This window comes from Equus asinus, chromosome 12 (assembly GCF_041296235.1).
Source record: "Equus asinus isolate D_3611 breed Donkey chromosome 12, EquAss-T2T_v2, whole genome shotgun sequence".
Taxonomy (NCBI): Eukaryota; Metazoa; Chordata; class Mammalia; order Perissodactyla; family Equidae; genus Equus; species Equus asinus.
Genome location: NC_091801.1, coordinates 4,617,652 through 4,643,498, shown reverse-complemented (window position 1 = coordinate 4,643,498; position 25,847 = coordinate 4,617,652). Strand labels below are relative to the sequence as shown.

Below are 25,847 nucleotides of genomic sequence, written 5' to 3'. Positions count from 1 at the left end.
TCAAAGTATAATGGTGTATACCTGAAATTTATATAATGTTATAAACCAACGTGAGCGAAATAAAAAAAAAAAGAAAAAAGAAAAGGAGGAAACATCTGTAAATTTGCATCCATAGTCTATTTGAGAGGCTAGGCCTTGAGATACCCTCTTTTTCTCCCTGTATATTTCAAGAATAATCCAAAAGTGAAAACCTCAAAGCACAAAAGGATTAAAATAGTTACAAGTATTTAATTACCTAAAGTTGTCTGCTACATTTAGCCTAAGCCTTAGATATTCTGTGTTGAAAGGAAAATCCGCTTATTCCACTAGTGAGTTAGGTTTAATTGACTTCATCTGCTGCCAATAGTATCTCAGTTTTTTTTGTGTGACCATGACGTCCTAGTGACCTAGAGAATGGGAGTCAGCAGGTCAGAAACCCGGGAGACGTATGACATTAGTGGATTTGCTCCCAGCTTTACAGAAATGCTGTTCTCACAGAAGCCATATTGAAGGTTACCAGCATCTTAGCAGTGACCCCGTTTTGGAGCTTGAATTTGATGATCACATGTAAAACTGTGGTCCTTTAGACGGAAGCCTCAGCTCCAGGGGGCCCACACAGTAACCAAAGGAAGAGAGTTGCCATTTGTAGTAAATGACCATTCTTGGAAATGTTACCAATAATACAAGCCTTTTTAGTGTCTCCTCTGTTCTCCATTCAGTTCTGGCTTGAAGTCAGGGGAATTCATGGCCATCGTGCATCTTTCCACAGAATGTCAGTAGCAGGTTTTCGTTTACTTACTTACACACTCACACACACATACACACTTTTTTTCTCTTTCTTACATAATTTGAAAACCTTAATTTCCCCCAAATATTTTACTGCAGAACAATGATGTCTTCCTTAGATTTCAGATTTTGGAAATTACCAACTAGACTAATGTTGACAGCAAAGCAAGACAAAACACACTGAAACACAAAAGCAAAAACTTAGACAATTCACTTTGTATAGCACTTTTTTCCTCAAGTAATGTTATGTTTAAATTGCATATAGCCCCGTTATCTCACATTCATTTGCCAGCTAAAGTTTGAATTGAGTGTACAATATATATGGACAAGGATATTGATTGAGATATTATACAAATTATTTTAAAAATTTAAACAATCTCCATGTGCATTAATATATGTACCATTCTATGCATATAAATATACTAATATAGTAATATTAATATTTATGTTGAGTGCATGGAAAGGAACGAGGCATAGTTTTGGAAGATTTTAGAGGTTATTGTTAGGAAAAAACAAGTCATAGAAGAGTATGTATAACACTTTGTATTTCCTTTAATAAAGGGAATAAATATCATGCATAGGAGAACACGTGCATTTAGATATGTGTAGAAAAAGAACTAGAGAGAGACTCATACACCCTAGACAGGTGACAAATGCTGTGATATTGAAAGGGAGAGTAAAATATGACGTTTATATTTCATTCTTTATAGTTCTTTATTATGGTAATTTTAGCCATGGCAATGTATTTATAGTTTACTTGGGCAATTAGAAAAAAAATATGTTAGTGTACATCACCATACATCATATTTCCCAAACTAAAGTTCCAAATAAAGCTGCTTTCAAATTACACTTAAGCTTGAACTTTGAGAAGTATCACGTAAGAGTTCTGGGTAGGGGGCTGGCCTGGTGTTGCAGTGGTTAAGTGCCCACGTTCCGCTTTGGTGGCCCGGGGTTCACCGGTTCAGATCCCCACTGCAAACATGGCACCGCTTGGCAAGCCATGCTGTGGTAGGCGTCCCACGTATAAAGTAGAGGAAGATGGGCACGATGTTAGCTCAGGGCCAGTCTTCCTCAGCAAAAAGAGGAGGATTGGCAGCAGTTAGCTCAGGGCTAATCTTCCTCAAAAAAACATAAAAAAGTGTTCTGGGTAGGTTATGCAAGTTCCGCAGCAGGACTTCTCATTTGCATTTTGTCTTTAATGAAAGAAAGACAGAGATTTAGCCTCAGGAGAGTAAAGGCATAACTCATTTTGTTGCACTGCGCAGACAATTGTGTTTTTTACAGATTGAAGTTTGTGTCATCCCTGCATTGAGCAAGTCTGTTGGCGCCATTTTTCCAATAGCATTTGCTCACTTCATGTCTCTGTGTCACATTTTGGTCACATAGTATTTCAAGTGTTTTCATTATTATCATATGTGTTATGTTGATCTGTGATCAGTGACCTTTGATGTTACTATTGTAATTGTTTTGGGGCACCACAAATCCTGCCTTTATAAAATGACAAACTTAATCCATAAATGTTGTGTATGTTCTGACTGCTCCACCAACTGGCCGTTCCCCCATGTCTCTCTCTCCTCGGGCCTCTCTTTTCCCTGAGACACAACAATATTGAAATTGGGCCAGTTCATAACCCTACAATGGCCTCTAAGTGTTCAAGTGAAAGGAAGAGTCGCACGTCTCTCACTTTAAATCAAAAGCTGGAAATGCTTAAGCTTAGTGAGGAAGGCGTGTCAAAAGCCGAGATAGGACGAAAACTAGGCCTCTTGTACCAAACAGTCAGCCAAGTTGTGAATGAAAAGGGAGAGTTTTTGAAGGAAATTAAAAATGCTACTCCAGTGAACACACAAATGATAAGGAAGAAAAACGGCCTTAATGCTGATATGAAGAAAGTTCTAGTGGTCCTTACAGAAGGTCAAACCAGCCACCACATTCCCTTCAGCTACAGCCTCATCCAAAGCAAGATCTTAACTCTCTCCAATTCTCTGAAGGCTGAGAGAGGTGAGGAAGCTGCAGAAGAAAAGTTTGAAGCTAGCAGTGGTTGGTTTATGAGGTTTAAGGAAAGAAGCCATCTCTATAATATAAAAGTGCAAGGGGAAGCAGCAAGTACGAATTTAGAAGCTGCGGCAAGTTATCCGGAAGATCTAGCTAAGATCATTAATGAAGATGGCCACACGAAACAACAGATTTTCAATGTAGACAAAACAGCCTTCTATTGGAAGAAGATGCCGTCTAGGACTTTCATAGGTAGAGAGGTCAATGCCTGGCTACAAAGCTTCTAATGAAGGCCTTAAAAATGTAGCTTTGGACAGCAAATCCCCGGTTCAATTATGCAAGATGAATGAGTTCTAGAGACCTGTTGCACTGTATTGTACACTTAAAAATTTGTTAAGAGGGTAGATCTCAGGTGTATTCTTACCATAATAAAAAAAGCTTTTTATTTTTTCAAGCAGGTCTCCATTGTTTAGGTTATGTTAAATAAATATATATTTTTTTTAAGGAAGATTGTCCCTGAGCTAACATCTGTGCCAATCTTCCTCCATTTTGCATGTGGGATGTTGCCACAGCATGGCTTGATGAGCGGTGTGCAGGTCAGCTTCCGGAATCCAAACCCATGAAGCCTGGGTCACCAAAGCAGAGCACACAAACTTAACCACTACACAACCAGGCCAAACCCTAATTTAGTTTTTAAGAAAGTATAAATAAAAGAGTAGCTTTAGAAAGGACTCACAATGGAGTAAAGAATGAAGAAAGAGACACCACATAGTCTCTTTCTCTGGCGATCTACCTGTTATTATTGATATCATCTTTATATGCATTGGGATTTGAATCATAACATTGAGAATTGAGGTTCCACGTCTTTGGTAATTAAGACAAGGCACCTCACTGTCTCTAGTATGGGACTGATAATGCAAACCAGAACTTTGAGATATGAGTGTCTTGTAAATTTTAAAGCATTTGCCTCTGTAACTTTACATTACTTTAATCATGGAAAGAGTATCGATATTGATCTATGTAAACAATGCCTTTTAAGGAAAGACATGACAAGTGTACACTGTATCAAATGGCCCATTTTATTCACAGGAAAGTTAAAATAAAATGATGTTTATATGAATGATTTTTACCTTTTCAACATATTGTTCTCTACTGAAGACTCAGTCTGCTGATCCTGTGAATAGTCCAGAATGGATTGGACTTTGGGGGGATTGTTAATCAGCACTTAGAACAGAACCTATCTCATCATAAGCGGTCCATACAAGTTTGCTGACATTTCAATTAGCATGATACGCTCAAGGTCCATCCAGGTTGTTGCAAATGACAGGATGAGTTCCTTCTCATGTCTGAATAATATTCCATGGTATAAATATACCACATCTTCTGTATCCATTCTTCTGTTGATGGGCACTTAGATTGTTTCCATATTTCAGCTATTTTGAGTAATGCTGCTATTTTTGACAACATTGATGGACTTGACTATCGTATGCTAATGAGGTAAGTCAGACAGAGAAAGACAAGGACTGTATGATCTTATATTTGGAATCTAAAAAAGCCAAACTCCTGAAACCAGAAAGTAAAATGGTGGTTGCCAGGGGTTGGGGGGTAGGAGGAGATAGGACTGATGTTGCTTAAGTGTGAAAAGTTGCAACAAGGGGCTCGCCCCGTAGTCGAGTGGTTAAGTTTGCGCGCTCCGCTTCAGCGGCCCAGGGTTTTGCAGGTTTGTATCCTGGGCGTGGACATGACACCACTCGTCAGGCCATGCTGAGGTGACATCCCACATGCCACAATTAGAAGGACCTACAAATAACATATGCAACTATGTACTGGGGGGACTTGGTAAGAAAAAGCAGAAGAAAAAAAAAGATTGGCAACAGTTGTTAGCTCAGGTGCCAATCTTTTAAAAAAAAAAAACAATTGCAACAAGTAGTAAATAAGCCCTAGAGATCTAATGCACAATATAGTGAATATAGACAACAACGTTGTATTCTAATCATCAAACTTGCTAAGAGCCTATAATTTAATGATTACCATAATTAAAAAGAAAAGGTCATTATGTAACCTGATAAAGGTGCTAATTATTGCTACAATGCCACTCATGTTACAATATATAAATGTATCAAATTAGCCCACTGTACATCTTAAATTTGCAAGATGTTACATGTCAAACATATTTCAATGAAAAAAACAAAAATAAATTAAAAAGAATTTGTTGAATGAATGACAGGTGACAGCAAATCTCAATGATGACAGATGAGTAAAACAAATTACCAAAATACAGTTTTTCTAGTATGAGAAATCTTGTTGAAGCAGAATCAGAACATAGAGAAAGCTTAACAATTTGAATAACTAAGAACACCAAGATGTAACAGCTAGATGTTTCTCTCTTTCTCTCATACTCTCTCCCTTTCTCTCTCTCTCTCCATCTATGTGTGTGTGTGTGTGTATATATATTTTGTTCATATATCAAAGATCAGATTTGCTGTATCATAGGATATAAGTATGTTACTTGATACTGCCAATTTAAATTCCCAATGGTGGTTATAATTGCTCAATACCCTTGTTAATTTTCTCATTTTAATTTTAGCCATTTTTGTGACTGTGTGGTGGTATTTCTGTAGGGATGTGGCGTGTATTTTCCTGAGTGACTAATGATGTTGACAACATGTTCATGGTTTATTGGAAATCTTGATATCTTATTTTTAAGTTTTTCCTCCTAATTGCTTACACTTTTTAAAAATTAATTTAACACATCTTTCTATATTCAAAATATAATTCATTTCTCAGACAGATATGAGTTTGATTTTTCATCTCTTACTGGTATTGTTAGTGAAGTTCTTAAATCTAATGTTATCTAATTTATCATATTTTTTTCTTTAAAGTTAGTGCTTCTTGTATCCTTATTATGACACCTTTGCTATTTCAAAGCTTATAATCTTTTTTAGCTAATTTGTTGTTTCACTTTTCACATTTAGAGCTACAATATATCTGGAATTGATTAATTTTTATATGTAAAAACACCCTTATTTTTAAAATTGGGGTAAAATTTTCATCAGTGAGATGCGTAGTGAAGCATACAATTACACGAGTTTTGAAAATATTGTATAACAAATAGCTTATCAAGCTTTGGAACATTTCCATCACTCCAGAGCGTTTACTGATTTCCCCTGTCCAATCCTTCTCTCCAGGAGCGAACACCGCTCCGATTTACAGATGCATGGACTAATTTTTTCTGTGCTTGAACTTCATATAAATGGACTCTTACCGTATCTACTCCTTGACATCTGAGTTTTCTTGCTCAACATAGGGTTTTTGAAATTCATTCATGTAATTATATGTTTCAGCAGTTCTTTTTATTGCTGAATAGTATTTTACTGTATGGGTGTACCAAAATTTTCTTCATTCTCCTATTCATGAACAAATGGATTGTTTCTAGTTTTTAATTATTATGTAAAACCTACCATGAGCATCCGTGTTCAAGTATTTCTATGGAAATATGGTTCCATTTCATCGGATTAATACCTAGTTTTGCATTTGGTAGGTCGTAGGGTAGGTGCGGGTTCACTTTATCAGAAACTTCTGAATAGTTTCCAAAATGGCTGCACAATTTTACTCTGTCGTGAGCAATATGTGAAAGTTCCAGCCACCAAGACATACTATTTAATTTTTATAAAAGCCATTCTTGTGGGTCTGAAGCCTCATCGTGATGGTACTTTACATTTCCCTTATGTCTAAAAATTTTGAACATCTTTCAATGCGTTTTTTGGCAGTTTGTGTATCTCCTTTTGGGAAGCGTGTGTTCAAGTCTTCTGTGTGTTTTCACTTGTGTTGTTTTCCTCTTATTATTAGTTTGTTAAAGTTCTTTATCATTCTGAATACATAATAGATCTGATCAGTGTATTTCAATTAATTTCTCCCAATCTACGACTGAACTTTTGTTTAATAGCGTATTTTGATGAACAAAAATTTTTATTTCTGATAAATCTTATTTTTCATTTTCTCCTTTATGATTAGGAACAATTGTGTCATCTCTAAGAAACATTCGCCTGCCCAAGGCAATGAAGATCCTCTTCTATTTCTTGTAGATATTCTACATGTTTAATTTTTACTTTTAGGTTTATGATACAATTCCAATTGTTTTGTGCATGATATGAAGTAATAGCCGATCTAAATTAGACTAACTTTGTGTTAGCTTGACATGGGGATCTATATTCACTATTTTCCACATGGATAAATAATTAGCTTAACATCATTTATTGAAATACTTATTTTTCTCCTTAATTACCTTGGTACAATATTTAAATGAATTAATTATACAATTATGTGTATTTCTTGACTCATTTTTTTGTTCAATTCCTTTATAAATTTATCTTTAGGACACTGCCACATTGTCGGCTTTTTAGCAAATATTGGAATTAAGTGGTTTTAGTTCTCCAATTTGTTTTTCCAATACCTTTTGGCAATTCTCAATGCATGTATGCAGGCTGGCCCAGTGACATAGTGGTTAAGTTTGCACGCTCTGCTTCCACCACTAGGGGTTCACAGGTTTGGATTCCAGGCACAGACCTACACCTCGCTCATCAAGCCACACTGTGGAGGCATTCCATATACAAAAAATAGACCAAGATTGCCACAGATGTTAGCTCAGCAACAATCTTCCTCAAGGAAAAAGAGGAAGACTGGCAACAGATGTTAGCTCAGGACCAATCTTCCTCAACAAAATAAATAAATTAATTAATAAATGCATATACAAATTTTAGAAAAAGCTTGTCAATTTGTACCAAAAAATTTGTTACAGTATTGATTGAAATGCATTGAATACATAGATCAATTTGAAAAGGTTTGGTGTCCTAATAATATCAATTATTTCAATCTGAAAACCTAAAATAGCCCTCCATTTATTGATTACTTCTCCAGTTTCTATCAGCAATATTTTATAGTTTTCAAAGTAGAGGTTTTGCATATCTTGTGCTGCATTTGTTTATAATTATTTTTGTTCTGTTCCTATTTTAAATGAAATATATTTTGCTTTTAATTTTCCTATTATTGGGATATACAATTGATTTTTGAACACTGACCTTGCAGTTCTTTTTCAAATCCAGATGTTTATTCTTAGAGAGTTTCACAGATTCCTCAGTATTTTGTATTTAAATGTGGAATTAATGTATCTGTCTGTTGTTAAAGGGATCAAGATACACTTTTTTGTATGTCCCTGTATGGATATGCAATTGACCCAGCATCATTTGTTGAAATGTTTGTCCTTTTCTCCCTGCGTGGCAGTTTCAATTCTTCATAAATTATGTGACTATCTTTGCATAGCTCTGTTTGTAAACTCTCTGTTCTGTTTCATGTATATAACTACATATCTTTGCATCTATACTACTGTCTAATTTAGTATAAATTTAAAAGGGATACTGAAACACCATACATCCTTCTTTTTTGTTTCATTCAAAATTGTTTTGGTGAATCTTGGACTTTTGCATTTTATAAACCAATTTTCGACTCGACTTGTGAATTTCCACACTAAAACAGCTGTGATTTTGGCTGAAATTGCACTGAATCTACTTGCAGATAACTGCCATCATTATAATAATGGTTTTCCCATTCCATCAATATGGTTTATTACTTCCTTAATTTAGATAACCTTTATTGTTTCAGTAATGGTCATAGTTCACCAGGTAGAGAATTTGCATAAGTTTTGTTAGATTTTTTAAGATAGTGATTGTTATGCTCTTTAAAATGGCACTATTTTAAAATTCATCTTTCTATTTATTGCTGTCCATAGAAATGTGACATATTTCTGGAAATCAACCTTTTTTTTTCATCGTTTGCTAAATTTCCTTATAAACTATAAGTTTTTCTATAGATTACTTTGGTACATAGTTGCATTACCTAAAAGTAATGTTTTATTATTTTTTCTATGTTTCTGCATTTATTGACTTCTTGCATGACCTAAAACCTCAAATGAAATGTTAAAAAAAATGATAGCAGACACCCTTATCTCTTTGTGATCTAATTGAGAAAGCTTTCACTGTTTCCCCATGGAGATTAATGCTGGTTCCGTTTTTTAAAAACATGTTCCATTGTACATGTGTGCATTCTAACTGAAAATACTTTTTCTCATCATTTCCTTTCCTTTCCTTTGGGTCTGATTTGTTGTTCTTTCCTTATCGCATCTTCATTGATTCTTCACCTTTCCTTTTTTATTTTGATAATATTAACTCAAGAGCTTTACTGCATCCCACAGGTTTTGATAATCCACATATTTATTATCATTTAGGTAAAATATTTTATTAATTTCTTTGTGATTTTTTTAAAAATCGTGGGTTATTCAGAAGTGTGTTGCTTAATTTCCAAATTGTTCAGAAATTTCTAATTATTTGTTTTTATTGTTATCTAAATTAATCCCACTCTGGTAAGACCTATACTTTGAATGATTTAAATTGCTTATAGCTCAGCTTATGATCACATTTGGAAATGTTTCCTGCGTAATTGAAAACAATATAATTTTATTTATTTGGTAATTGTGGATTGCATAGTTCTTCTGATATATCAGATAGGCAAATTTTGTTAATTGGGTTGTTCTGTTCTATTATAAACGCTGATTTTTGTTGATTTGTTCTATTAACTTTTGACAACTATGCACTAAGGGCTCCCTGACTTTGGGTTTATCTTTTTTTTTTCAGTCATGCCAATTTTTCCTTTGCATATTTTAAATAATTTTATTTTTGGTATCATACAAGTCTAGAATTATATCTCCATGGTTTATTGACACTTTAACATTAGAAAATAACCCATTTATCTCTAGCAATTCCTTTTGCTTTAAAGTCTACTTAAAAGCTGCACTGTTTTCTTTTGTTTAACGTTTGTATTAACTTTTTCCATTGTTTCTTTGAACCTTTCTATAGCCTTATATATTTAAGCTGTGTAATAAGATTTAACAGAGATAGATTTAATAACAATCTAAAGAAACTAACTATGTTATAATATCTCATACTAGCCACTCGATATGGATTAGATGATTAAATTCCATTAAAAATCAATAAAAAGTTACATAAAAATTTTTCAAAATTATACGTATTGAAGTCTGACAAAAGTTGATGTTCTTAGAAAGTAGGATTACAGGTAATACTTCATTTTTGTTTTACTTTCTCATATTCATTAAAAGTCCCTAAAAAAATACTGATTAAATAGCTGATATCAGTGGTTGAGAAGTCATGTCATGTGTCAACTAAATATAATGCTAAACACAAGTCTGTTTCTCATAACATAAAGTGTTTTCTCATTTCCTAGGAACAAGCCATCCTTTTCCAAGCTTTTCGATTTTTTGCTCATCTCTCATTTTTTTATTAGTGACATTTGTTTTGCGTTCCTTCAGGCCTCCGCTGCTGCTCTAGCATCACCACCTTATACCTCTACAAACCACCAAAACTGTCGCCTCCAGGCCACCCTATATATGAAGTACCCCACTGGTTTTTTACCTATGCTTACTTTTTTTAATCTCTTTCTTCTGCTGCATACAATTTTCTCCCTTACCACTATCCCCTTCATCCCGCCCCCTCCACCTTCTTCACCTAATCCTTATAGTATCCTTGAGCAATTTCATTCACTTTCATTTCAGTGATGCCTCTCTCTGTCTTGTTCTGAGCTCATCTGCAACATCCTTTAACCAGGAGGCTATGATGTATCGCTTCATGTGTAAAGTTTGCCCTGAATCTTATTAGAACTGATATACACTCTTTTGTATCCAATCTCCATCCTTTCTATATCTCTATTTAAAATCCATCACAGAGTATTTATAATTCTTTGTTTCTTTGAGACATTGGATGTTGTCCATGTGTCTCTCTAAATTGGCTCTTCAACCTCCTCCACTCTGTTCTACACCCAGGGGAGCTCTCCTCTGTAAGCTGCATTACTAGAGCTCCCTTGTTCTCTGTCTTCTGATTTGGTTCAGCTAATGGAGGTACATGGGAAATCAGAGATTTGAAAGGGAGACATATTATGATATTTTCCCCCAGGCTCCTTACCTAGTGGTTAACAATTTGCAGTTTCTATGTTTCTCTGCTGAGGGGCATGCTTCTATCCAACAGTTAGAGTTCTCTCTAGATTTCAGTAACTGTTCAGTCCATTTAACCCTCCAGAGCTAGGATTGGCAGACGCCCCACTATTGCATTTCATTCATTCTTGCTTTCCTTTAAACCTGCACACATCTTTTTGAAGAAAAGATTCATTAGTCTTTCCTCCATTACCCTGTTTGAATGGTGCTATCCTTTTTCCTCCTGACACCATAACTGACACACTCAACTGTGTGATCTGTGTGATTATAAAAATCTTTCAGTCAAGTACCATGATTTTGGTCCTTGTATCCCAGAACTAATCAGAGTTTGGTGAAATAGTATGAGTTCAATCAATGTTTATTCCATTATCTAATTCCTAATCAATGGTTCCATGATAGAGAGATAGATACATACATAGATACATAGATAATCTTACTTAAATATTAAGAGGAAAAAGGCCTATAGAACTTTGTTTATGCTTGTCATTTAAAATTATGCTTCTTGACCTACAAATATATCCCCAAAATTTGGGATCCTTTAAGGAGCTATGTGAGAAAGTTAGATTAAAAAAGTAAATCTGGAGGCCAGCCCTGTGGTATAGTGGTTAAGTTCAGCACATTCTGCTTCAGCAGCCCAGGTTCACAGGTTTGGATTCTGGGTGCAAACCTACACCACTCGTCAGCCATGCTATGGCACTGACCCGCATGTAAAGTGGAAGAAGATTGGCACAGATGTTAGCCCAGGGCTAATCTTCCCCAGCAAGAAAAAAAGTCTGTAAGAATAGAACATGGGAGGCAGGAGAAGACATAAGGAATTAATAATCAAAATTGGGTTGGCTATTATTTTTCTAAGGCCATGTACCCTACGCTATACCTATTTTTTATTTTCAAGTCAGGTAAACCAAAGCACAGAAACAATATAATGAAAGAATTTACAAAAAACCCTAGTGATCATTTACTCTAACTTCTCAGTTTCAAGTAGCACTTACCTGTTCTGGTACAGACTTTGACACTGTTCTTAGAACTAGTCAAAACGTCATTCAGAGAGCTAACAATTAAATTATCCCATGGGTTCTACTGGAATCCGATTTTCAGTAAGACCTAAAGGGAGAATATATATATATATATATACACATACATAGGTTACATTTTACAAGGCTTTTTCCCCGCTAGTTAAACTCAAAGTCTGTCCTTTAAGTTCTATATAGTTAGAACTTTTGGTACTGATTTTGACTACTGTACAATATGAATATAAATTAGTATGAGTGAAACTTAATATATCAGTGCTATTTTGTGTAGTTCATCTTTTAATGTTATGGAATTTAATTGTTTCCAGTTATTTTCAGTATTTCCATAAGTGTTCGCTGAATTCTTTAAGTAAAATATATCTTCAAATAATTTTTGTAAAATATTTACCTTTTGAATATATTCCCGGGTCTATGTTTAGTCCTATTTAGCTTGATCAGCTCCACGAAATAAGTGTAGGTGATTTTAATAATATTTATTGTAATATATACATAATACATACACATGCATATAAATTCATATGTGTGAGTATATATAGATTTAGATTTTTAACACTCACAAAGTACTTTTACATACATTATTCCAAGTCATATTCATTATTCCAAGTAATGAGTCTGTGAGATAGGTCGTCTCCCTTTTGCAGATTAGAAAAAAAATCACCTAAGCCTTGAAGGAATTATGCAAAGTTCATACCCCCAGGAAGTCAAAGACTCAATAATTAAACTCAAATTTTCAGACATTAAATCTTAGAAGCGAAATATGATTCCCAGCTATCCAAGTCTTCATGTCCTCACATGATCCTTTGAATCCCAAGCTCCATAGCTGGAGGCTTAACAGAAGAAGCTGGAAATAATCTTTTTCTAATATTGCTGCAAAGATGCTGTCAGGTATCTCCACAGAGTGGAGAGATCACAGGACGTTAGCCTAGCCATTCATTGCAGCCACTGGAGGGAGAGACACTGAGGTGCCGCTGAAGCCTGTAGGATTCAGGGCCCAGCAGAAATGACTTTGAAGCTTTCACCTCTCACTTTGCACTGATCCCTCAGGAAAGGCAATCAACCTGTCTGAGCCTCTTGGTTTTATCAAGACAGGAAGATGATGGCATTCAAGATGCCTTGCATCTTGCAAGATACCTTGCAAGATGATTGCAAGGATTCTAGTGAATAGACATACATTCAGAAATCGGATGAGGCTCAAACCCCTGTTTCCTGTAACTCTCTTGATCTCAGACTTCCATTGTCACCAATGGCAGGAATGTTTGTTCTTTCCGATTAAGTATATTGGTGGTTTAAAACAAAGTCTTCTTTGGGGGCTGCCTCGTTTCTCGAGGACTGCCCTGCTCCTCTTTCTTTGATGGTGATGCATGGGAAAAGCTTTAGTTTCCACTTGGGTATTGGCTGAGTGGTATTGGTTCTCCCTGAGCTCTGGTTAAAGTGTTTAATTCTGCTTGGCTTACATTCTTTGACCTTTGTATTTTGTTTGTTTTGCTGATAGAGCTTGGCCCAGAGCATCATTGGGGATCCTGCACTTTACATGCTGTTTTGTGCCAGGTCCTACCAAGTCGTTTATATTTGGGGCCAGACACTGTTGCTAATTACTGTGGACCTGTCTTTGACTCCATTTGGGAGATGCCCATACTCTGCCACCAGCTTCTTCCGAATCTAAGGATCTTCTGATAGACTATTACTCTTCCCTTGAGATCCCTGGGACAACGTTCTGTTGCATTCTCCACACTGAGAATGTGTAACCCACTAAGGTTTTACCCAGGCCCATCTACTTAGTACCTTCCATAGCCATTGAAACTCTTTCTTAAGCAGGCCATGTTAAATTTAGGACAAAACTGCCTATGAGCATTTTCTGGAAATCTTGAGAGCTTTCAAGGCATTGAAATTCACTACCTAACTCCACAGATCTATCTGGATATTTCTACTATTACCCTTAACCTTTAACCTGAGGAGTGGCAAAACCCATGAGTGTAACTTCTTGTTATTCTGTTTCTTATTCCCTTAGATTTTTGTGCCAGAACTGTTCCATTGAGGTAGAAATGTCATTTGGATCATATTTTTTTAGCTCTTTTATGTTATGGCTTACACACTGATCCTTCTTTTATCTTCTGGTTTACGATATTTAAAATTTGAATTTGAAGAATTCCAAGAAAACGTTATTCTCTCTCTTTCTTAATCTCTCTCTCTACCTCTGAAATTTCAAGACTATTATTTTACTAATGTAAAAAAAAAAATTATATGTCAAAACCAAAACTAAAGAAAGACATTTTAATTCCAAATATCATTTCTCTTTCCAGTTCCCATGAGAACAAGCCTCAGCCTGATGACCTTTTTTCACCAACAAAAGGTACTGAAATGGAGGAAAACATTACCCAGAGTGAAAAATAATTTAGATGCTATTTAAAAATACTTCCTTGCTATACTTTCAAAGCCCACAGCATGTCTGGCGTGTTGTACATGCCTAATAAATTCAGGTTAAAATTATTATTAGCTATAATTATGATATATACATACACACACATACATACATACATATACACCATACACGCTTGACTCATACACAATTTCACATCAATATAGTTTGTATATAATGGTTTTTGTTGTCTTCACCAAAAATAGTCATTACTATCTTTGTTAATACTATAGATTTTGTTCTTCTGAAAAAGCAGAGTTCATTTTCAAGGTTTCCCTTTATCAAAACTAAGAACATATAATGCACATTGGACTGGCATTCATACGTGTGAGACAATAGAGAAATAATGACCCTTCACTCTGCAACAGGAACAAACCAGAGGCAAATGCTGACCCTTGGACTTAACAAGATTTCATCTTGGGTCTAAGGATAGACAAATTCAGATACAACAAATAATTACTATTACTCTATCAACAGTCGACTTTATTTTTTAAGATCATTTTTAAAACAATTTATTAAACTGCTATATCTTGTTGTTATAGAGGTTCTAGGATATTTCACAAGAGACTAAAAGAGTGTTATACACTTTCCTTCAAATATATATATATATTCATTCATATATATATATATATATATACATTCACAATTAAGTAGACTAAAAAATTATTTCAATGTAACAAATTTTTGAAATGAGATTTTCACAATTCTTTATTGTAGGTACTTGACCCCACATGCAAAACTAGTGTGACTCCTTCTATGAGTAACATGTATGTGTTCTCTAATACTCCTCTGGAATTTCAGTCATTTCAATACCACATTATACGCCATCAGAGATTTTCTTCTCTGAATTATTTATTCTCTAAAATGTTACTTGACTGTTTATTACCAGGAAACTTTCTAGACATAGAAAAGTGGATGAAATATTTTTCTTTCTTTAAAGGACAACCTAATGGGGGCCAGTAAACATTTTTTTAAAGACTAGAGCAAATATAAACACTCTAACAGACTATATGTGTGGTACGACAAGAGTATACAAAATAGGAGATGGGCTAGTGAGGAATGCTACATAAAAGAAGTAATTTTTAAAATAAAAACACCATTATTGAGGAATATTTACATAAAATTAAATTCATCAATTCTAAGTTAACGAGTTTATGACTTTTGACAAATGTACACAGTCATGTAAGCACTAATGCAATCATGATACAGAAGATTCATATCATCCTACAAAAAAGGGATTGACTTTTCCCTTCACCCCTCACAAATGCTAATCTGCTTTTTGTGTTAATTTCTCCCCTTCTAGAATTTCACATAAACGGCATCATACAGTATCCCATCTTTTGTGGTTGGCTTCTTTTACATACTACAATGTTTTTGAGATTCGTCTATGTTGTTACATGTACAAGTTCGAGTATTTTACTCCTGAGTTGTATTTCATTCTATGGATATGTTACAATATGTTTATACTTTCAAAAGCTGATAGGCATTCAGGTTATTTCCAATTTGAGGCTATTATGGAAGAAACTTTTAGTCATTGATATTATTCTGATTAGTATTGATAGTACGATCGCTGAATTACTTTTGTTCACAATTGTCTAATGAATTTTATCTATATTTTAACCTTTCTTCTTTCATTACATGTAAGTTATACAACACTTTCTGGAACAGTTAATCACTGAAGAAATCCTTACAAAATTATGTTAAATTGAGAAGACAGGTTATAAATACTAGATATTCATACATATGTATATAAAATATTTGTAGTTTTGAATATTTTATTATTTAAATGTGTCTGTGGGTGTTATTTTGAGTGTGTATAATGACAAGAACAAAAAAGTTTATTGGCTTCTTCTGAGTAGTATGATATGGAAGCATTTCTTACAAGTAATACTTTTCCATATTTTTACAACATATGAACTTGGTGCATAAAAATATAAGTAAAATTAGGGAGCATTTAAAATTAGAAATAACAGCCTTATATTTATCACACTGCACTCAAAATTCTATCATTTCTTCAATTCATTCACACAACAAAATTCAGTGAGATGTCTTTTGCCAAATAAATTTTATGATACATTGAATGCTTTTTAATTTTTTGGTATTTGCGATGTAAATTAGCATATTAAATATTCTGAGGACTTCTATAGGGTTGGAAGCCAGCCTCTCAAAACTTATTTTACAAGTGAGCCCTCTTCCGATCACATCTAACTACACGACCGGGAGACCATGCTTTGTACCGTGGGATGCATGTATCAGTAAAATATATAAAGTAGGAGAAAGGGCTCTTGCGCTTATAATCAGAGAATGAAAATTATCTGAAAAGTGAACTTGAAAAACGAATATATTAATAATGACTACAGTGATAATAAATTTCTATTGAGAATTATCACTTGGGGGTCAGGCCCCATTGCTGAGTGGTTAAGTTTGCGTGCTCCACTTGTCCGGCCCAAGGTTTCACCAGCTCGGATCCTGGGTGCGGACATGGCACCACTCATCAGGCCAAGTTGAGGCGGCATCCCACGTGCCACAACTAGAAGGATCTACAACTAGAATATACAACTATGTACTGGAGGGATTTAGGGAGAAAAAGCAGAAAAAAAAGGAATTTATTACTTGGGTTTTCAGTTATTTCAACATTATCAGAAGAGGAAGGTTTATCTCCATAATATTCTTTTCCTTTCACCTTCCTTTGTGATGTAACAGTAAACTTCCAGGGTTTGAAATATATTCACCAATGTAATTTGATGTATGTGTTCCTACAATTCAGGAAAAAGGAAATAAAAATAGACTAATATATCAAATGCTAAGTCTAGACTTCGAAGTGTAGATCTGCAAAGCCATTTCTTGAAAGCAGTAAGCGCGGAGAAATTAAATTTTAATAGAGTAATAAAGATAATTAAACGGGAAGACAAAGTGTGTCTATAATATGCTGTTTATCTTCTAATCAATTCTAATTTGCCTCAACATTTATCAGATGGAATTGGACACTTCTCATACTTGTTTTGATGCAAACTCTATCAATCCATTCTATGAGTCCCTCAGCGAGAAGAGGATTTACTTTGGTTTATCAAAACTCTCAGATATGTTGCTCATTGATCTAATCAGTTGTTTATGACTCAACAATTTTTAAGATGGATTAAACTATATTTTAGGAGTGAAATATTCACTGAATAAAATGCAAAATGGCCCTTACTGCACTCTGTGGTTTGACCCAGCATCATCCTTCAAATTATAAGTGCAATTTCAGCAAATTCCTGTCTACTCAGATGCTTTTAAAGACTGAATAAAACATCCCTAAATTGTCGTTAGCGCCATTCATCACCATTACCAACCACATATCACTGATGAGGAAACTTACCTATTGATTTAAGATCTGAGTAGGGGCATGAGGAAACAACTGGTCCTTGCAGCAAATGAATGTCATTCAGTTCAATGATTAAGCAGAAGGAGTCTATGCACACAGACTCCTAGATATATGGACTTCACACTGTAATGTTCCTCCTATTCCCTTACCATTAGTGTGGTTCATTACTCAAAAAGAAGATATTTTAGATGTATACAAACATATATAAAAAGATGTTTTATAAAACTTCAAAAACTAAAATGACAATAAAAGTGTTTTGTTATTGTATTAAAAATAATAAGTTTATGAGAGTTTGCCATGGTGTGCTTTTTTTAATAAGTGGAAGAAGGTGGGGAGAAATTAAAAGAGGAATATACAGATATTGATAATGACAAAAACAATAGAGCAATATATTGTCTATTTTAATCCAGTAGGAGAAGCTTGATAATGACAGCAAGGGGGGAAATGTCTGCTACATGTTTAATACTTTTTAGGTTCGACTGCATCAAAAATAGATTTTCTCAAGAGCTTGAGATCCATGTCAAATGTCAAATATCTACTTATTGAGTTGCCTTTGTTTTATTCTGGATGGAAGTGTGAGGAAGAGTGAGACTGGAGATGGCTAACTACTACCCACCGCAGACACTCATGTAATGGTACCCATGCCTTTATTTCATTCCTTTAAGTGAAGAATTTGAAGTATGCGCACTAGAAAAATATCAGCACTGCGTCTTGTGCAAAAACATACATTTCCTATTCTTCACCTATAAAAGAGAAACTTAGAAAGGACATCACTAAAATTCTTAGTGAATGGGGGCCAGCCCCGTGGGGTAGTGGATAAGTTCAGCATGCTCCACTTCAGTGGCCTAGCTCAGATCCCAGGCACGGACCTACACCACTCATCAGCCATGCTGAGGCAGTGATCCACATATAAAGTGGAGGAAGATTGGCACAGATGTTAGCTCAGGGCTAATCCTCTTCAAGCAAAAAAACGGGAAGATTTGCAACAGATGTTAATTCAGGGCTAATCTTCTTCAAGCAAAAAAAAGGGGAAGATTTGCAAGAGATGTTAGCTCAGGGTTAATCTTCCTCAGCAAAAAAAAATCAATAAATAAATAAATAAAGTCAATGATATGAATTGATAATTTACAGACATGAAAAATTATTTTAGTCATGAAAATTGCCAACAATACATAATATTCTAACGCTTAGGCTCATTAATTTACTCTGCTTTGCCTCAGCTCCAGCCTGAAGTCTTACCTCATCCATCTGTTTTTCAAAACCTTACTGCATACCCTCTTTAAAACCATTTTTACCAATTTTTTTTGGTTTGAATAATTTTTTAAATAAAAAAAAAACACTGCATGACTTCCAAGTTGCATAATTACATACTGTTTTAATTTGCAAAATACATTTTATCAAATATCCTGATATTTCTTCTTTTTTGCTTTAGAGTGACTATTTAAATATGTTACTGTAGCAACAAAACCATCCCATTTTTTAATTCTCTACTACAAATTTTGAACTTAGTTTGCATCAAGTAAATGGTAAATCTTAGAGTACAAGATATAGGAATATTTGTTTTAATAAACCCAATAATATAAATTTGATTTATAAAATTTTGTTTGATTATAAATTTGAACTGGTAATCGTTTCACCATTTTAGCCTGTGGCTTTCTTTCTCTCGTTTGCATGTTTTTGCTTTTACTTCTATGCCACACTGGCTTGCTGTGCAGCAACTGCACGTGCAGTGTTACAATAAAGACTGAGAAAATGTTTGCTGGTGTAATGTCTATTATGGTGTGCGATAGTATTTCTCTCTAGTTCTTAATGATTTAAATGTGACAGAGTCTTTTGGACTTTGTAAGAAAAAGTGGCTTTTCCAGGTGATTATTTTGGTTGGTGTCAAAATAAGAATTTATAGTGTATTATTGTTGATTCTCTTTTAATTAAAATATATATATTACAGAAAAAAAGACATATTGCATAATCTGAGGCTTGGATTGTGTTGCTCTTATAAAAACCCTTTATATAATGTAGAGATGGAGGGCATTATTCTCAAATTGAGGGAATCTGTATCTCTTGGAGTACTAGTACTTTATCTCTATCCGTAACTATTTTTCTCAGAATCAGCTACATGTAGTAATACGCCTGGTTCCCTCCTCCCAATTTCTCACAGCTCAGTCCACTTCCCTCTTCCTGTTGACTCAGCCCATCAGAAGTTTGTGAAATCAATACAGGCTTTTTGTAAAAGTGTCCGACAGAGCTCTAGTTCTGAATTCGCATGACTCAGCAGTCAATCAAACTTACCGCTCAGACCTAGATTTTCTACATCCTTTCTGTACATAAACTGCTGCATTATATTTTGTGACTTATATTTGTGTCCTCTCTCTATGGGACCCTACTTTGTGTTTGCTATTCCCTTCAAAACTGAGCTGCAGTTTCATGGATGCATCTCCACACTTTGCTTCAAACCTCCTTGATGCCACTTCTTATTAAATTGAAAGAATATATACTGAGAATATACTATGTGCCAGATCCTATGCTAGGTAACGGGAACAGCATTGCCCTAATCATCAGCTACAGTTAGTTGAAAGATTAACGTGTCCACCAATATTGCCAGTAATAAAATAGACAGAAAATACAAGTTAGAGCAAAAGTGAAAATAAGGAAGTGGTTAAAAACATTTACAGAAGGAAAGGAAGATTTCACACAGAAAAGATCATTCTTCAGAGTGAGTAAAACTTCAAGAAAGTGGCATAGGAATGAGATTAAAAAGCAAGTTGGGATGCAAAGAATGCTTTTACAAATTTCTATTTTTCCTTCTGAATGAAGTGATTCAAGCAGCCTCAGGAAACAAGTGGCTTAGCCTCTCTCAAGAGGTTGTAGTCATGATGTCATGCAGGACTGCGGAGTCATCTGAAAGCCTGACTGGGGCTGGAAAATCCACTTCCAACCTTACCTGCAAGGCTGTTGACAGGAAGCTTCAGTTCCTCATGACTCTCTTCATTGGGCTACTCACATCATGGCAGCTGGCTACCCTCAGTATAAGTAGAGAGAGAGAAAGATTGACAGAGAGAGTGGAGGGAGAGGAGGGAAAAGAGGGCTGGGGAGATGAGATGAGGGAAAAGAAGAAAGACAGGAGAGAGTGAAGAGGAGAGAGGAAAAAGAATGACCAAGATTAAAGCTGAAGTATCTTTCATAATCTAATCTCAAAAATGATAGCACATCATATCTGCCCTATTCTATTTATCACACAAACCAACATGGTACAATGTGAAAGGGAACTAAGTGTCTTATTATACTTTTAATACTTGCTGGCATTTTTATTAATATTTTCTTTAGAATTTTGACTTAACAGTGATAAGTAAAATCGGCCTCTAGATTTCTTTTTGCACTTATACATTTGGGGATGAAAGTGAAACCAGCTTCAATATAATTGAAAGAACATTCCATACTTTGTTATTATGTGGCATAATATACATGATATTTGCAAGTTTCTTTTTTAAAGATTAGACACAATTTATGTATAAAATTTCTAATCCTATGGTCTTATTTAGTGATAGCTCTTTTACTTTTCAACTCTTCTATAGCAATTTGTCTTTCTCAAGTTTCTGTATTCTTCTAGGGTCGATTTACATGATGCATATTTTGCTAAAATTTATCCATTGTATTCAGGTTTAAAAATTAATTTCCATAAATTTACATGGAGTAATTTTCTTACAATTTTTTAATATTTTTGTATCTATGGTTTGATTTCCTTTCTTAATCCTAAACTTACATTCTTTTACCCTGGGTAAGGTCTATAAAGGAAGTTTGTATTAGTAGTCTTTTCAAAGAACCAGTTTTTGGATACATTAACTGGTAGTATACATTCTATTATCATTCATTCAATTTTATTAATTTATTTTTATTATTTATTTACATGTTTATATTTAGTTTTATTCTGTCATTTTTCTCCCTAAATTTATGTGAATTAATAGCCTCTCATCTAATTAAAAAAAATTCATCTCTCTTCTTTAAAAATGAAGGCATTTAAAGTCATACATTTTTACAATTTTTAATGTTTTGATATGAAGTGTTCTTTTATTTGTTAATGTAACTTATGTTTCTTTATGATCAAGTATTATCTAAGATTGCATTCTCAATTTCTAAGTCATTAAAACAAGATTTTTATCTTATTAATCCTCTTGCTGTTTCTTGTTTTATAGTTAAAATATATATATAAGCTATTCCTGAATTTTGTTTTCAAGTTGCTTTACCAGTTTTTGCTTTGCCATTTGCTGGCTGCCTTTAGCTTGTTTTTCAGTCTGCTTGTTTTTTCACAAACCTTTTCTGTAACTCATTTCTTCAGGAAAGACCACAGACGCAATTACTTCTTCAATTCAGGGGATTTTTGTTCCATTGTGTTTTTGATTAATTCTTTCACATTCTTCTCTTCCATTTTCTTCTATCTTCAAGGCTGGCTGGCTTTTTATACTATGTCTCTTGAAATTTTCTTCCAAGTCTATTATAATTCTCTTAGGATTGTCAATTACATAAGTTCCAAATAGTTTCTGCTGTATAACAGTTTCTTGTATAAAATAAAAGGTATTTCTCTCTCACATAAAAGAAGATAGAGGGGAGGCAGCTCAGTTCAGAAGCAGAGACTCTGAGTTCTTCCGGAACCCAGGGTCCTTCTCTGCCATGCTAATGCCAGTCTCCATCATTACTGGTCAGAGTGTCTTCCGAGGCTCCGGTCATCGTGTTTCTAGCCCAGCCATCATCCCACAAAACAATTCTGCCTGCATTCCACTGGTCTGCTTTGAATCACACGGCCACACCTAACTGCATGGATGGCTGGGGAACATAGTCTTTAACTTGGATATTTTATCACTTTAAATAAAATGAGATTTCCATTACGAAGGAGAAAGGAAATACTGGATATTTGGTGGCAACAAGCACATATGTTAAACCATGTCTTTGCATTTCTTTTAGTGCTTTGAGATATGAGTTCCATTGGATGTTCCAAGGATTTAAAATCAAATATTGATAGTGTGACCATCTCCTTCAGTTAATCTTCTGATTTTTAAATCTAGAGTAGGCGCTGGCCCAGTGGTGTAGCAGTTAAGGTTGTGCACTCCGCTTCGGCCTGGGGTTTGCTGGTTCAGATATCTGGGGGCAGACCTATGCACTGCTTATCAAGCCATGCTGTGGCAGGCATCCCACATATAAAATAGAGGAAGATGAGCATAGATGTTAGCTCAGGGCCAGTCTTCCTCAGCAAAAAGAGGAGAATTGGCAGCAGATGTTAGCTCAGGGCTAATCTTCCTCAAAATTTAGTTGCAGACAATATTTTTGTGCTAGACTTGCATGTCTGTTGATGTGCTAGCTATTTTTTCTCCTGGACTTTATCTGCTCTGGTCATTAGTGACATTTTCCAAGTACTCCACTTGGTCTTTCCTGACCATTTACATACACTACTTCTCTTTGGGGTTTGGGTAGAGTAGCTCTAGTACCTAGAGTTTCAAAAGTCTTGCAAATAGTTTGAGGTACAGTGATCTCTCCATCAATGGCTTAATCCTTAGATTAACAGTCAACCTTTAATCAAGTCCCCAGATGCCAAGAGGAACATCTAACATCTCTTCCCTCAGGCTCCATTCCTCAATAGCAAGGGCACTTTCAGGCTGTCAGTTTGGCTTCTTCTCAGCTTCTTGTGAGCCAGGGACCAAGTTCCCTCAAGAGGGAAAATCTCACTCTTCTCCAGTGAAGTCCAGGGGCTTCTGAACCAAGCTCTTCTCAGAAGACCTTCATTCAGATACTCATTCTGTGTCCTTACTCTGGCTCCCAAGTCCTCATACAATCCAGGGATGAGAAGCACTTGCAAAAAATCTCCTAGTCAGGACCTCACTGAGCCAATGACCCATTGTGACACTGCAAGGCCTAATTGCCTTGAGATAACTGGAAGTTCCTTTGCTCAAGAGAGGACTATAGTTGGAGTTGAGAGTAGATTCAAGTCAGGAGACATTCCACTCACTATCTTCCAAGAATTTGGAAGGCGACTTCAAGCTATTTAACTTTTTTTATTAGTAGATTTTTTTCATCAGTTTTATCTTAAATGGAATTCTACACCACTACACAACTTAAATGGAACTTCACAACAAAGGAAAGAGCAAGACTTGAAACACAACCCACCCACTTTGCCCTCATGCTAATCACATGTTGCACCAACGCTGTCCCTAACTTCCACCTTAGCTACCCACGAACATAGTTTTAAAAAGAGTGATCTAGTGCCTATTTGACACCCACTGAAAAAGATTCAGAACTCCTATTTTAAGTAAATCTTTGTATTCAGTGGGTATTTATTCTACTCTTCCTGTTCATATATGGAATTCCATCTATTGTAGAATAAATGTTGGGTTTTATTTACAAGATGAAGCAAAAAATTCCTTCATCTATGATAAATGTTAAAGAAAAGGAGTCTGTCTTTAGTATAATACACAGAAAGAAAACATTGAGACCCCTTTTCAGTAATAGTGGACAGTGTTAGTGGGACCAACACTCGTACTGAAAATAATTTATAAATTTGCGTAAACATATTTAAAAATTATCAAGCTAAAAATAATTGAAGAATTGACAAAATGTTCAACTACTGACCCAAATCCATCTTTCAAGATAATAGTAACCAAGAGTTTTTGGATTTTCACTATTATCAAAACTGTAGTTGTAAGAACAAAATAACGTGTTTTATAATTACAGTCTTATTTCCCTTTGGCAATCTTTGATGCCAGATGCCTGATTTTATATCCCAACTGATAGCGTGCTATCTGGGCGATATTGGGCAAACTGCGTACATTCTCTAGATCTTAGTTTTTAGATCTGTAAAGTGTTCCTAATAAAATCACTTGCCTCATAGAGTTTTGGGACAATTAAATGAATTAATTCACATAAAGAAGGATGCCTAGAATTTGGTAACTACTCCATAATTTTTTTAGCTATTAAACAGTTTTGGGATGATGCCTATAACATGCAATATTTGAAGTGACTTCAAATTGCTTTGGAATGAGACCGAGTACAGATACATTCCAATATCCATGTCTGCATGCACAGTCACGAAAATGAAATCTTTTTTCTGAAAAGTTACAACATGTCTGCAATTCTACAGGGTCCCGCCTGGGCCCCCCTCACCTGCAAAGTCTGTTGTCTAGAATTCGTCTTCTTGGAAAGAACTCAGTGTCCCAAGTCCCAGTGCCACTCTGTGTGTGTAACTTTGTCCCAGGCTTGAATCTCTGCCAGTCAAGACACACTACCTTTAACCTAGGAAAAGGCACTTGTTTCTATGCTACCACTGCCAAACACTTCATAGTTCATCAAAATCAGTGACCATCATATAACAGAAACAATAAATAGAGAAACATTTGATGTACCATTTTTCAGTTGAAAAGCAAAAAGAACAAGAAATTCAAGTAATCATAAAAAACCTGATAAAATTATTTAAAAAACACCTCTGGTTTATAGAGCTATCTTGTTGCAGCCACACAGCTGTGTGTTCGGTGGTTTTTGAAACATATTTGGAGTATATGATAAACTAGAATAAGAAAATAATATCATAAATTTCTATCCGCTCTTTGATTTGATACAAATGTTGCAGCACCAGTTGACATCATTTCTAGAATAAGAAACACATGAAAGCAAGACAGCTCTGCATTTCAACTGGCTGGCTTTGATTTAGTGTTACATTACTATCTTGTTTTATGAGTTTTGTAATATCAGCCTATTTGGTTCATAATGAATAAATGATGAATAATTCATAACATATAAAAATTAATCAGGGAAATCTGATTTTAGAGACCCTTTTCTGGAAAATGACAAAGCCTCCATATATATCATGAGGCACATTTTTAAAATAACATCAAAATCTTTGTTAATATTATGTCAAAATACAATATATTCTATAAGATGAAAAGCAACCTCTTTAAGTAAAAACATTTATCTGAATGGGCACGTTATAAAGATGTGCAGATTTATGCACAAAATTCAATATAATCATGGACAGGCAAACAATCTTGTCCTGCTTTTTTTTCCATCTAATTTTAAATCACACTGAATAACAAATCAGTTGAATTGATGAATTGTATAAGGTACTGAGTTCTTTGGAGAAATAACACTACTTCTTGTAAATTCTGTAATGTTGGAAATATGCAATTGTGATTTGTAATGTGGGTAAGTATTTATGAATATATTGTGACAGTACTCAAAACCCCCTAA

The 25,847-nt window shown here is 34.9% G+C and overlaps 1 protein-coding gene across 1 annotated transcript; it reads left to right on the top strand.

The window, feature by feature from the left end:
• Positions 1-2,402: 2,402 nt before the first annotated feature.
• On the top strand, positions 2,403-3,044 carry LOC139039867 (tigger transposable element-derived protein 1-like). Its single transcript, XM_070480958.1, has one exon. It carries the CDS (start codon positions 2,403-2,405, stop codon positions 3,042-3,044), a length of 642 nt encoding a protein of 213 aa, XP_070337059.1.
• The last annotated feature ends 22,803 nt before the right edge of the window (positions 3,045-25,847 follow it).

Bases quoted from the DNA above. Each gene is read 5' to 3' on its own strand.
- LOC139039867 (XM_070480958.1), top strand. From the start codon at position 2,403: ATGGCCTCTAAGTGTTCAAGTGAAAGGAAGAGTCGCACGTCTCTCACT.